General features: G+C 33.1%; 1 protein-coding gene and 1 non-coding gene across 3 annotated transcripts in view; one reads left to right on the plus strand and one right to left on the minus strand.

Annotated features, from left to right (window-relative positions):
• Positions 1-13,812, plus strand: part of LOC148276588 (elongation factor-like GTPase 1) — a 229,334-nt gene that overhangs the window by 4,818 nt on the left and 210,704 nt on the right. Inside the window, exons 4-10 of one of the 2 annotated variants that reach the window (XM_088234054.1) lie at positions 1,518-1,692; positions 1,784-2,648; positions 3,628-3,701; positions 4,273-4,428; positions 5,130-5,247; positions 5,337-6,127; positions 12,587-12,700. In XM_088234054.1, coding sequence (XP_088090180.1) covers positions 1,518-1,692; positions 1,784-2,648; positions 3,628-3,701; positions 4,273-4,428; positions 5,130-5,247; positions 5,337-6,127; positions 12,587-12,700 — 2,293 coding nt within the window. Of the gene's footprint in view, positions 1-1,517; positions 1,693-1,783; positions 2,649-3,627; positions 3,702-4,272; positions 4,429-5,129; positions 5,248-5,336; positions 6,128-12,586; positions 12,899-13,812 lie in introns of those variants that run through there. The other variant, XM_088234053.1, reaches the window with a different exon arrangement.
• TRNAS-ACU (transfer RNA serine (anticodon ACU)) lies at positions 3,129-3,201 on the minus strand. Its single transcript has one exon. It is a non-coding gene; the product is annotated as a tRNA-Ser (tRNA).

A 13,812-nucleotide genomic window follows, 5' to 3' on the forward strand; every position in this document is an offset into this window, starting at 1 on the left:
AAGATGGACTACCACACACATCTGTTCTGGCCAAAATAGGTTTCTTACTGTGTGCAGAAGCGCAGTGCACTGCCAAGTAAAAATATGAATAAATAATTGATAATAAAAAATAAGAAATTAAAAAAAACAGGGATTTATTGCAACATTATACACAAATTTTATTATTATACTAGCGAAAAATGATCTAGCGAGATCATCTCTAGCAGGCAACCTTCTTATCTTGTCAACTCACGCATGCGCTAGTCGCTATTGTTCATATTTTGTTTTGCACGAGCTTTGACGCTAAATTTGTATAAAAAATACCAAATGTGGCAAATCCGCAGCTTGAGAGAAATAGACTACGCTTCATAGTGGTAAATCGTAAATCATAGCAGTAAATAGGAGAATATACACGACCCGTGCGCTGCTGGGCCATGCTGAATGGAACATATGTAATATAAATTTATACATACGTACTGACAGAATATGGGTAAGAATTTCTATGAACTAGTTATATACATACAATACAATGTTAGTGCGTATGTACCAAATGAAAAGCAATGACGGGTTTGATGTTCCGATGCGCGGGCTGACATTGCAAATACTGCTTGTTTATTACACCATTTATACATTATATTCATCATATAAGTTTACAAAATTTTTATTTTATGTACTGCTAACATTTTTGGTCAGGAGCCGCCTGCTCATGCCGTATGGTTGTGTCTGGTTTCGATATGACCAGACTTAGGATTTTGGTTTATTCGATTATGCCGCGACTTTGTTGGTCATCTTAATCCAAAGTTACCATTAATTCTCGCCATATAAATCTGTTTTACCATTATTTTGTCATCCATTCATTCTTCATGACCAACCATCTTAGTGACCCTTGCTTAATCTTATCAATTATACCCTCTTTTTACTCTCGTCTGATTTCATCATTTGTAACCCTGTCATGCATTGATTGTCCGCACATTTGTCTTAGAGATCGCATTTTGACCACATTTACTCTGCTTTTATCCTTCCTCTGCCAGTTACACGTTTCACTTCCATAGATAAATCAGAAAATGCTTACAGATTCATCATTATCATCATTCCCTCTTTGCACCTAATGGTGCATAGAGCACTGAATTGTTAACCCAACTGTAGCTTATCTTGATATTTTTTTTATCACATGAAGGTAAGATGATCAGTCTTGCACTTTACATGTCTGTCCAGGGACTATGAAGTATTCTAGTGTTAAAACACATTTTTGAAATAAATATTTCATTTCAAACATGTCAGGAATAGAACCCGAGACCTCTTGCATGGTAGGCAAACATGCTAATCATTAGACTACGAGGTGGACGTGCTACAACTGATGATCAATTCTAGTGACAGCAATATAGGATTCACATAACAACATTGTAGTTATGTGGACTTAAAGACCTTATCGTGGCATCTTAAAAAAGTACTTATTGCTTAAAATATGTAAGAAGATTTTCATGACTCATTTAATTGTGATCTTAACAACATTCTTTCATTTTTTTTTTCTTTGTTAGAAGCAAGAAAGCAATGAAGCTGAGACACCATATAATTGGACATCTGCGCTAGAAGATGCTGATGACTCTCACTTGTACTTTGCACCTGAATCTGGAAATGTTGTATTTGCCAGCGCTATTGATGGCTGGGGGTTCGGAGTTGCTCGATTTGCCAAAATATTTTCAGAGAAATTGGGTAAGTTAAAAAATGTATTCCAGTTTTAATTTGACTGCTAATTTTAGTAAAAAACAAAAAACTAATACCATTACTATTTATTTGTTTTTAGGTGTTAAAGAGGAATTATTGCGTAAAGTTATATGGGGCGATTTTTACCTTGATTCCAAATCCAAAAGATTTATGAAGGGAGCTCAGGAAAAAGCTAAAAAACCTGTCTTCGTGCAATTGGTACTTGAAAACATATGGTCTATGTATGAAACTATATTCGTTAGAAAAGAAAGAGACAAAGTGGAAGCCATTACAAAGAAATTGGGAATAAATTTGACAACTAGAGACTTGAAACACAGAGATGCAAAAATCCAACTTCAGGCTGTGATATCCCAATGGCTTCCTTTAGCAGATGCAGTCCTAAATATGGTTTGTGATAAATTGCCATCACCCAAATCAATAACGGAAGAAAAGGTGGAGAAGTTGATGTGTTTACAAAACCGACGTTTTGACTCTTTGCTTCCGGAAACACAAGCTTTGAAAGATGACTTCTTAGCCTGTGACAGCTCGGATTCTCGACCCGTAATTGTGTACATTTCTAAAATGTTTCCTGTCGATCGTAAATGTCTACCGCGAAACAAAGCAAAACCGTTGACATCTGAAGAAATAGCTCACCGAAGAGAAATTGCCAGAATGAGGCACATTGAAAGACAAAATCAGTCAAACGCTCCAGAGTTTACAATTTTAGATGAATCTTCTATTGTTTTATCCGAGAATAAAGCAGAAGATGTTGTTGATTTGGACGATGATGTTTTCGTTGGATTCGCACGAATATTTAGTGGAACACTTAGAAAAGGCTGTGAATTGTATGTTTTAGGACCAAAGCATGATCCTAATACATATGCTGGGAATTTGAGTAACCCTGAAATTGATGTAAGCCTAACTTTGAAAGATTTGAAAAATAATCAACACGTTACTAGAGTAGAGTAAGTAGCCTTTTTAATTTATTCATTTATAATTTCAAAAGCCTGTTAGGTTTATATAAACATATTATTATAAAAGATCAAGTCATGTTATGTCTCATCTGGTGAAAATAGTCATGTATTTTTTAATGTTGATTTTTAATTTGTCTCTAATATAATTTTATAAGTAGTTTCAAAAGTTGTAAGTCTTCTATTTTTATGATTTTGTTTTGTTGTCTTTGTATCCTTGTTTTATATGTCTTGTTACTTGTTACCAGTCCCCAGAAGACGAATAAATCTTAAACTTAATTTATATCATAATAATAATTCCCTTTCCGCACCTAATGGTCCATAGGGCACTTCATTTGTACACCAATCGTAGCGTATCTCGATAATTTATTTGATACCTGAAGATAAGATGATCAGACTTACGCTTCAGGTACCAGTCCAGGGACTATGAAATATTCTGGTGTGAAAACACCCCTTTAAATAAATATTTATTATCAACCATATCGGGAATCGAACCCGAGACCTCTTGCTTAGTAGGCAAACGTGCTGACCATTACACCATGTGGCCGACAAATTTGTATCGTGTAATGTATTCTTAGTATATAATTTGTTTAGTTGTTGTTATCTATTAAATAGTTATAATTTTATTCTATAAGTTGACGATAATTTAAAATACCAGCATAAAATATTGACAAATTACAACAGTCTACGAACATTTGGACATCCCTGTTGTAATTTGTTTATCTTATGACTCCTGAGGGGGTGAAATCCAGTCTTTTGTCTACGAACATTTGGTCAAACTCAAATATTGTAATAAAATATTAAGTAAACCTTTTTTATTTAATTTTCTACATATATAGCATTGTTATCATTTGAGTTTTTCCTAGTAAACAACACAAAAATTACATTAATGAAAAATATTTACTCTTATTGTATCCGAAATAATGAAATACGATTTACAATTTTAATCTATGTGTTATATTTTTTGTTCCAGAGTGAATCAGCTGTTTTTATTGATGGGTCGAGAGTTAGAGGAATTAGAGGAAGTTCCAGCAGGAAATATATTGGGTATGTATTTTAATTTTCTGAAATAAAACACTGGATTCTGTATATTATACAGGGTGTTCTTTAAACCCTGTCACATCCGAAACCATGATGATCAGTATGGGCAAGAAGACATATTAGCATATTTAAAACAATATTTAGAAAGCAGATTTTTTTTAAAAATAAAATATTTAAAAAAACAAATGGTTGCTTACTTCTGCAGGGAAGAAGCGAAGAGGGCGTGGCCATGTGGTTGACGGTGTATCAGACTCCCCCCTCCACTCTCCTTGCTTCACCCTTAAATATTTTATTTTTGTAAATTTTATTTGTTCTAAAAATTTATTTTAATGTGCTAATATGTCCTCTTGGTCGTACTGATCATCATGGTTTCGGATGTGACAGGGTTTAAAGAACACCCTGTATATATCATAATATGATTTGAATAATCTAAAATTTATATGTAACTTCCGAACTTTTTATTTCCAAATATATGTACGTATATTTTGAGTGGAAAAATGTGTGTATTGTTAATGTCCCCAATGAATGTTAAAATATATAATTTTAACACTATTTTGTTTTTTTTTTATATTTGCAGGTATTGGAGGTTTAGAGGAACATGTTTTGAAAACAGCTACTTTAAGTACCACTGTATGTTGTCCTTCGTTTACTGAGATGCAGATGTTCGCTGTTCCAATAGTGAGGGTTGCTGTAGAAACACATCAACTGTCGGATATGCCAAAACTTATTAAAGGTAATTATTATTATTTTTTTTTTAATGATATTTATTTTCAATTTGTTTCTTTTTTTGGATGATACCGTGTGTGCTGAGTGTCACTCAGTTTACCCTGAAGATGGCTCCTGCAATGGTGGCCGAAACGTCCTAACAAATCCAACACACACCATATCACCCAAAAAAGAAACAAATTGATAACAGTGACTGTAAAAACCTTCGCACCTATATATTTATTTTTTATCCAAATATTTCAATTTTGAGACTGTTCACTAAAAATCGTAAATAACTCTGCTAGAAAATTGAAATCAAGCTGTGGTCGAGTGAGGTTTGAACCTCTGATATGTTAGTCTGCGGCATTATCATGGGACCACACACCGGTTAATTTAAAACTTTTTTTACTATACCTTTAATCATTATTAGCAATTTGCACTAGTTAAAAAAACATTCTACCCCTACTCCTTTCTCCTCAGCAAAAATAGTCATACAAACGATGTTGAACTGAATTTCTATATTACGTTTTATTTTTACTTATTTTATTTAGTTCTATTATAAAAATAGTCTAATATATATTTACAACACAATATTTACATATTTATTTTATTAAACATTATTTTACCTGATTAAGTTAAATTTATATCATATCTGTAATATTATTTACTTGTTTTTTACAATTTTTTCCATATTTTCATGAATTAAATTGTCTTCTCACTTTAATTTAGGTTTAAAATTATTAAATCAAGCAGATGCGTGTGTTCAAGTTTTGGTGCAAGAAACTGGTGAACATGTCTTACTCACAGCTGGCGAAGTTCACTTAGAAAGGTGTCTAGAGGATTTAAGGTTTGTATTAATGGTTGAATACCTAGCTTTTCTACAAATTTAGATTTCAATCAAGATTTGTTTACTAATTTATTCATTATTGCTTTCAGTTCACGGTATGCAAAAGTTCCGATCTCCGTTTCGGATCCGATTGTCCCATTCAGGGAAACTATCGTGGAACCACCTACTATGGATATGGTAAACGAAGATATTGAGATGCAAAATGTTACTATTGTACAACAAGAGATTAACGAAAAACACGAAAAAGAGAAAATTATTTCATTGCAAACTCCGAACAAACAATGCACTATTCGAATCAGAGCTATTCCGCTTCCAAAAGCAGTGACAAACATTTTAGAAAATAATTCTGAAATTCTAAAGATTTTAGATTCACAATCCAAATACTCCTTCAAACCTGATAATCCTAATATTGATATAGAAAGTGATTTTTCAAAAATTCAACTCCAGGAAGAGCAGTCTGCGGATGTAAATAAAGAAAAGACATCCCAGGTTGACAAATTGACAGACAAGTCATTAAAAGCTATTGAAGTTTTCAAAAGCGACCTCATGAACGCATTTAATTCAGCAGGTCCTAAATGGAAAAATGCTACTGAGGAAATTTGGTCAGCAGGTCCTAGAAAATGTGGCCCAAATCTGTTGTTGAACCGCATCAAAGATTATAAAAAATCACTTTTCGATTATGAAAAGAATGTTGATGCTCTAAAAGATGCGAGGGATGATTTTACAAGAAGTTTTATGAATGGCTTTCAACTGGCTACCCTGGCAGGGCCGCTGTGTGAGGAGCCGATGATGGGAGTTGCGTTTGCTGTTGAGGAATGGAGTATCTTAAAGGAAGAGGAGGAGATGACTGCTACAAGCCAGCCATACGGTCCATTCTCAGGTGGGTTTGTGTATTTTATGCCTATCACATTTTATTCAAAAGCGTCTCTAAGTAAATGTTACAGACACACAAAAACGATTTTACGGTTTGTTAGGAAAGGCAATAATGTCTGGCCGAGTTGAAGGTAGGAGAAGCCGGGGCAGAATTCCATATAGATAGACTGACCAAATAAAGGTGGCTACAGGGCTAAAATTTGATGAGTCAGTTCGTCGGGGTGAGGACAGACTGGAGTGGAACAGACTAATCAGAAGTGTTCATGGTGATTACGATCCTCAGCATTGAGGTACCGACTTGGAAGAAGAAGAAGGAAACATTTGAAGGGTACACAGCAAAAACGGGCTCATTATAAAAATAAGTGGTTTTACAGGAGAGCAAAGAGAATAGTTTAAAACATTCTAGTAGGAAACTTGGTTCATATATTTAATAAAATAGGTTTTTAATCGATGTGGTATATTAATTTTTACATATAGTCACAGAAAAAATTAACAAAACCGTCTACTTTATATTTAAAAAATACTCCTTTCTCGAACTGATGAAAACAAGTTCATTGCAGTAATTCTTATTTTTTGACAGATTTTTTTTTTGCCTGCTGTGACCTCATATTTATTTCCTACAATTAACACATTTACCGCCAGCCTAAAATACTTAAATCTCATGTTTAAATCTGAAAATGTTTTATTATCATATTGGCTCGGAGATCGAATAATGAAAAATTAAAAAGGAAGGAAAAATTCATGGAAAAATGTAATAATGATTACTCCGCCAAAAAGCGGAGGTGGCATATGAATTGAAAATTTATGCCCGACTCCTACTCATTCGCTTGAAAAAACATCCCAATAATTGAGAAAATGCAACTTACCCATTTTAGCCATGTACTCTTAATTTACGTTTATTATTTATTTATTTATTAACGGACATTATCCATATTTACAATTTATAAGGTTTAAATATTACAATAAAAGAATAGTTTAAAACATTTATGTAATGTTTGAATAATTAATGATACACTAAGTTATCCCATGTTGGGTCATTATCAAGTACTCTTTATTATTGTTGTAAAAACACTTTGACTTTACACTTATGCACAGATCATATTTATCCAGACAAGTACCTACTCAGTGTTGCTATAATACATAACATACCTTTCCATTTAAGTTAGTAACAAGCTAACCATAATCTAATAACACAATAAACAAATAAAACAATAAATCATAACATAAATGTTCTTCATTTCATATAAATTTCCGGTGCCTCATTTCTTGGTAGTTTGTCACTACCTTGGGCTACCTCCGATTCTTCTATACTTCGCATTCTTTTCAATGCCTTCCCTGCTTGCATGTTTGCTTCTTCTGAGGTGCTTGGAATTCCTATAATATCTGCCCACCTCTCCTGCGGAGGGATCTCCACCATATCATCTTCCTCTTCTTCTTCTTCTCTACTATATTGAGGTTTAAATTCCTCCATTCTGGCATTTTCCTGGACCTCATTGTCTTCTCCATGTTTTAATTGATTTACATGCCTTCTTTGTGTGTCGCCATTATCTAGTTTTATTTCATAATTAGACGTACCAATAATTTTTGATATAACTCCTTTACTCCATTTATTAGACTTTCCGTACTGTCTGGCCCACACTTTTTCATTTACATTAAAATCACGTATTTCCACATTTTGATTATATTCTTTTTGGAATGTCTGTTTAGTAATATCTGCATGTGGATGAAACTTATCAAATCTTGTTCTAAATTGTCTTTTATTTAACATTTCTGCGGGTGTTTTCCCTGTGCTTGTATTTGGTGTCGTTCTCAAATTATATAATATTCGCGGCAACTTTACAGACCATGGTAAATTACTCATTTTTCTTAACTTTGATTTAAAGATTTGGACGTATCTCTCTGCTTGTCCATTCGTTGCTGGATGGTAAGGTGCTGTCTTCACATGTCTGATATTGTTCTCTTTTAGGAAGCTACCAAATACCTCCGATGTGAATGCTGTACCATTATCAGATACCAAAGTTTCTGGCAACCCTTGCGTTGCAAAAATATCCCTTAACGTAGCAATTACTGTATTACTTGATACGTCTTTAGCAATTTTAATTTCTGGCCATTTGCTGTAGGCATCTACCAAAATTAAAAACTGCCTACCTGCAAAAGGTCCGAAAAAGTCTATATGCAATCTTGCCCATGGTTTACTTGGTGTAATCCACTGATGTTTGATTGAGTTAGGTTGCTTTCCTTGCTCTTGACAAATATCACATCTGCCCGTTGTTTTCTCAATATCAGCGTCTAACCCTGGCCAATAGAAATAACTTCTTGCTATTGCTTTGGATATGACGATGCCATCGTGTGATTCATGTAATAATTTTAATAGATTGCTTCTCATTGACAATGGTATGATGACTCTACTACCATACAACAAGCAGTTTCTTTGAATAGATAATCCATCCCTTTTTTTATGATACACTTTGGCTTCCTGTTCAACGTTTTCTGGCCATCCTTTTAATAAGTTATAATATACTTTTGATAGCACTTTATCCTTACGAGTGGCTTCCGCAATATCTCTACAATCGTATGGGAATGTTGTTGGAGTATCTTCCAAAAGTAAGACTTCTGCTGGATCTCCTGGTTCTTTTATTTCTTGTTCTACCGGCCATCTGCTTAAAGCATCCGCATTGCCAATCTTATTTCCCGGTCGATGCTCAATACAATAACTATAATTATTTAGAGTCAAAACCCATCTCAACATTCTAGGTGATAATACTTCTGGCATTCGTTTTTCTGCATTGAAAATACCTAACAAAGGCTTATGATCGGTTATTATTTTGAAATCTCTTCCATATAGAAATTGCTGAAACTTCTGTACCCCAAACATTATCGCCAATGCCTCTTTATCTATTTGAGCATATCTTCGTTCATGTATGTGCATCGTTCTAGATGCCATCATTATAGGCTTTTCATTTCCATCTGGCATCACATGTGACAAAATAGCTCCAACACCATATTCACTTGCATCACAGCACAATACCAAAGGCTTATTACTATCATAATGAACCAAGGTGCACTCTCCTGTTAATTTTTTCTTGGCTTCTTCAAATGCATTCTGTTCCTTTTTTGTCCACTTCCACTCCTTGTTGTTGTCTAACAATTTGTATAATGGCTCTAATGTATCTGATTTTTCTGGAATAAATCTTTCATAAAATGTATATAAACCTAAAAATGCTCTAAGTTCCTTAGTATTACGAGGTGTTGGTGCCACCTGTATACATTTTACTTTCTCTTCCGTTGGGTGTATTCCCTTATCATCAATTAGATATCCTAGATATTTAACTCTATTTGTTCCAAATAAACATTTTTTCTCATTAAGGTGCAGTCCATTCTGGTGTAGGATTTTCAACACTTTCTCCAACCTATGATTATGTTCATTCCAATCTTTTCCTGATATTAATATATCATCTAACATAACTGATACGCCCTCTATATTTGCTAGTGATGTGGACATTAATCTTTGAAATATGCCCGGACATGTTTTAACTCCAAAAGGTAACCTATGCATTGTAAATAGTCCCTTAGGTGTATTTAATGTTAACAATTTGGCTGTCTCATCATCCACTTCCACTTGCAAATATGCTCTATCTAAATCTAATTTTGTGAAGATTTTACCTCCCGCTATTGTTGATAATGCTTCATTTATTGTGGGTAAAGGATATGTATCTAAATTAGTTGCTTTGTTGATAGTACATCTATAATCCCCACATAATCTTATACTACCATCTTGTTTAACAATTGGTACTATGGGCGTCGCCCATTCTGAATATGTTATTGGTTTTAATATTCCATCTTCCGTCATTTTGTCTATTTCAGTATTAATTTTTTCTCTTAGCGCCAGTGGTGTGGGTCTACATTTCATGAATATGGGTGTAGACTTTCCTTCTAGTAATTGTATTGACACTTTCGGTCCCTTATACTTTCCCAATCCTTCATTAAACATATCTCTATACATTTTTTTTATATCTTCCAGAAGCAGTCTGTCTGTTGTGATATTGTGTATCTCATGAATTCCTTCAACTGTGATTCCCAAGTCTGCAAACCATGCTCGTCCAAGTAGACTCGGCCCACTTCCTTTTGCTACTAACAGAGTTAACATCTGTTTATTTCCATTATATTGGACTTCTACCAACATCTCTCCCATAATCTCTAATCTACTTTTCGTCCAGGTTTGGAGTTTGGCATTATTGGGCCTCAATTCAGGTCCTCCCTTTGGCCACAACTCTCGATAATATGTGTAACTTATGATGGATGCGCTAGCTCCTGAATCTACTTGCATATCCACCTTGACTCCGTTTATACCGAGTGTTACATAATATGGAGTCACCTTTGCACTCCCCCATGCATGATACACGCCACACATGTCATCGCCGTTTTCCTCTACATTATTATTATTATATTTATTTTTAAAACAAATTCTTTGTATGTGTCCTCTTTTCATACATAACCTGCAAATTGCCTCTTTGAAACGGCACTCGCCTCTATGTTTCTTTCCACAATGTTTACACTCATATATCTGCATATTATTTTTCTTATTCACACTTATTTTGTTTATTTCCATCGGCTCGCTATTATCTTCACTGCTCAAGGTTGAAAGATGTATTGTCTTCAAGCCCCTTTTTGCACTTTCAAAAGCTTGACAGATTTCTACTGCTCTTTCATAAGTTAATTTCTCTCTCGTTAATAAGTCTTGTTGCAAATTTTTGTCATTCACGCCGCAAACCAATCTATCTCTTAATGTCCTTTGTAAATCCATGAAATAACAATGCTTACTTATTTTTTTTAACTCTATAATGTAGGCATTTATTGACTCCTCAACTTTCTGTTGCCGGTTGTGAAATTTGTAAGATTGTATGATTTCGTTAGGCTCTTTATTGTAGTGTTTGTTTAATACATGCAGAATTTCTTCAAATGTAACTTCTCTGATGTTTTTAGGTAATATTAACGCTACTAACTGGTCGTAGGTTTCTTCTCCACAGTTTGCTAACAGGTTGGCCTTTTTGACATTTTCTTCTAGTATTTGATTTGCTTCCAGAGCAAAACAAAATCTGTCGATATAATGGCTCCAGGTTTTACCTGGGCCATATTCACTAAATCTTAGTGCCATTTTCCTCGTCGCCAATGTAATGTTTGAATAATTAATGATACACTAAGTTATCCCATGTTGGGTCATTATCAAGTACTCTTTATTATTGTTGTAAAAACACTTTGACTTTACACTTATGCACAGATCATATTTATCCAGACAAGTACCTACTCAGTGTTGCTATAATACATAACAATTTAAAAAAAAGAAAATAAGCATTGACAAACATAAGGGACATCGAGACAAGATCTGGACTATTTATTTAGTGCTCGTTTAAATCGTTGTAAACTTAAACCAAAAAAGTCCAGATCTTGTCTTGAGTTAACAATACGACAAAGACGGGTCATTGGAGAATTAAGGCCATAGTTTGTTCTGTGCTGATTGATGAACAGTAGTTCATTGTTTTTCAATCTACGAGTCGGAATATTGAATTTTACTTGTCCCAGTAATGATGGAACATCGATTATACCATTTAGTATGCCAAACATATATATATAGAGTCAAATATAAATTTTTAACAATGGTATATACAATTCTTTATTATATATACAGGTACAATAGGAACAATTAAATACTGCAAATACCGATTAAAATTTAAAAAATTAAATGCATTTAGAATAATTAATTGAATTTTCAAAATCAATATGGATACTGTAGAGAAATGTTTTCATACATAAATGTAAAAAAGAAATTCAATAAAAATAAGTTTGTAGAAAAACGCGACCTGTTTGGCCTTGGTTGTTATGACGTCAAGATTCGTGATAATGTTCTAAACAAAATCAATGGCTAGGAGCAAATAAACATGAATCGTGACATATTAGGGATATGGACGAAAGAATTACCGTTTTTGCGCTAATTCAAAATTCAAAATTTAAAAATATCTTTTATGCTACTAATAATTAACAAAAAAAAATCACTGGACAGTATTTTATAGACCTTTATTACTTTAAAAAAGTAATTTAAAAAAACCCTGATATTTACCTATTGAAATAAAATACAACCGAAGAAAAAAAACTAAACCTAAATGAAAAAATAAACCCAGAATTGAATGAGAGATACACTCATTGTGTTAGAGATTTGCATTTATTTTATTTCTATATTCTGACCTTGTTATCAAATATTTTTAGTAAATATTTATCTAAATAAATCCATATATCTACTTATAAACTTTAAGAATAGATTTTTTATATGATTGTGCCTGTCTCTTTTACAGTATTCCGATTGTAGGTACCATTCACCCATAGAATTTTAATATAGGCTCTACTCAAAAGTCAATAAATAATTATATGAGAATAGAATGATAATATACTTTTATGATTACTGTTTCCATAGGTCAAATAATGTCTGCTGTAAAAGAAGGTTGTCGTAAGGCGTTCCAAGCACAACCACAGCGTCTCCAAGCTGCTATGTATTCCTGTCACATCAACGCCAAGGCTCAAGTACTTGGTAAGTCCATTAATTCTTATCTAAGTGTTTTTAATTTTAATTCCATAGAGAATACTGACTTGACGTTTATAATTCCATCTGATTTATGGTACCCAAGAAATAGGGTATAATGTGTTTTTTCTCGACTTGAACCTATTCTGAAAAATGAGGATCAGTGCCGAATAAGCTCCCGACGTCACTGCGGTCTATGTGGATCAATTTTATTTTATTTTATTTATCTATTTATTCATTACATAGAGTTATAGCGACACGACATAAACCTAATAGGAATAACGCGAATCATAGCTGAAATAATATAACCTAATTTTAACATATTAAAAAAGAGATGAAGAACGTTTTAGAAAAGGTAATATATAAGTCTAGGCATCTACAGGGATAACCTGTCATTGGCTGGTTTAAGTGCCCACTTTAAACACTGTAACATTCACCATTCTGCCCATGTTTCCTTCAATATTTCTTCAATTCTTTCATCTGTTGATGTTTGTGAAGTTAAAGAGCTGAAACTTTTATTTATGCGGGTGAGATTCGTCTGATTCAATTATATCACCTACATACTAGGCAACGCCTGAAATTTTTATATTTCAATTTTTATAGTTCTTCATGAACCAGGCGGATTTATCAACATTGAAACGTTCGTACTATTATATTAAAATGTTTGTATTAAGTAAATAAACACATCTTAATAATGAATTTTAATAAAATGGTTGTAAATAGCTACAAAACGTCGCGTTGAGGAAACAAGGTTCTATCTGACAAAATATATTTTTTTACATTGAACTTTTATTATATTTATATTTAAATATCAGTTCTATCTGCATCAAAATTTTAAAGAAAAAGGAAATCAATCCTTTAATTATTAATAAATTTAATAAGACGATATTAATAAAAAATATTAGATAAAATAAGGTCTTCATTTCAAATTTTCATGTCTCAAAAAAATTATGAATCCACATAGAACCTTGTTTCCCCAACGCAACGAAATATCAATGTTGTTTTTTGTTCAAAGAAATATGTGAAATAGTATATATCGACTGTAGAAAGGCAAACTAACTAATTGACATGAACCCAACTTTATAGAAGAGCCAAGTAAAGTTTTTTTTTTTATTATAAAA

Source organism: Micrasema longulum, unplaced genomic scaffold, assembly GCF_059751315.1.
Source record: "Micrasema longulum isolate JH-2025_06_02 unplaced genomic scaffold, ASM5975131v1 h1tg001189l, whole genome shotgun sequence".
NCBI lineage: Eukaryota > Metazoa > Arthropoda > Insecta > Trichoptera > Brachycentridae > Micrasema > Micrasema longulum.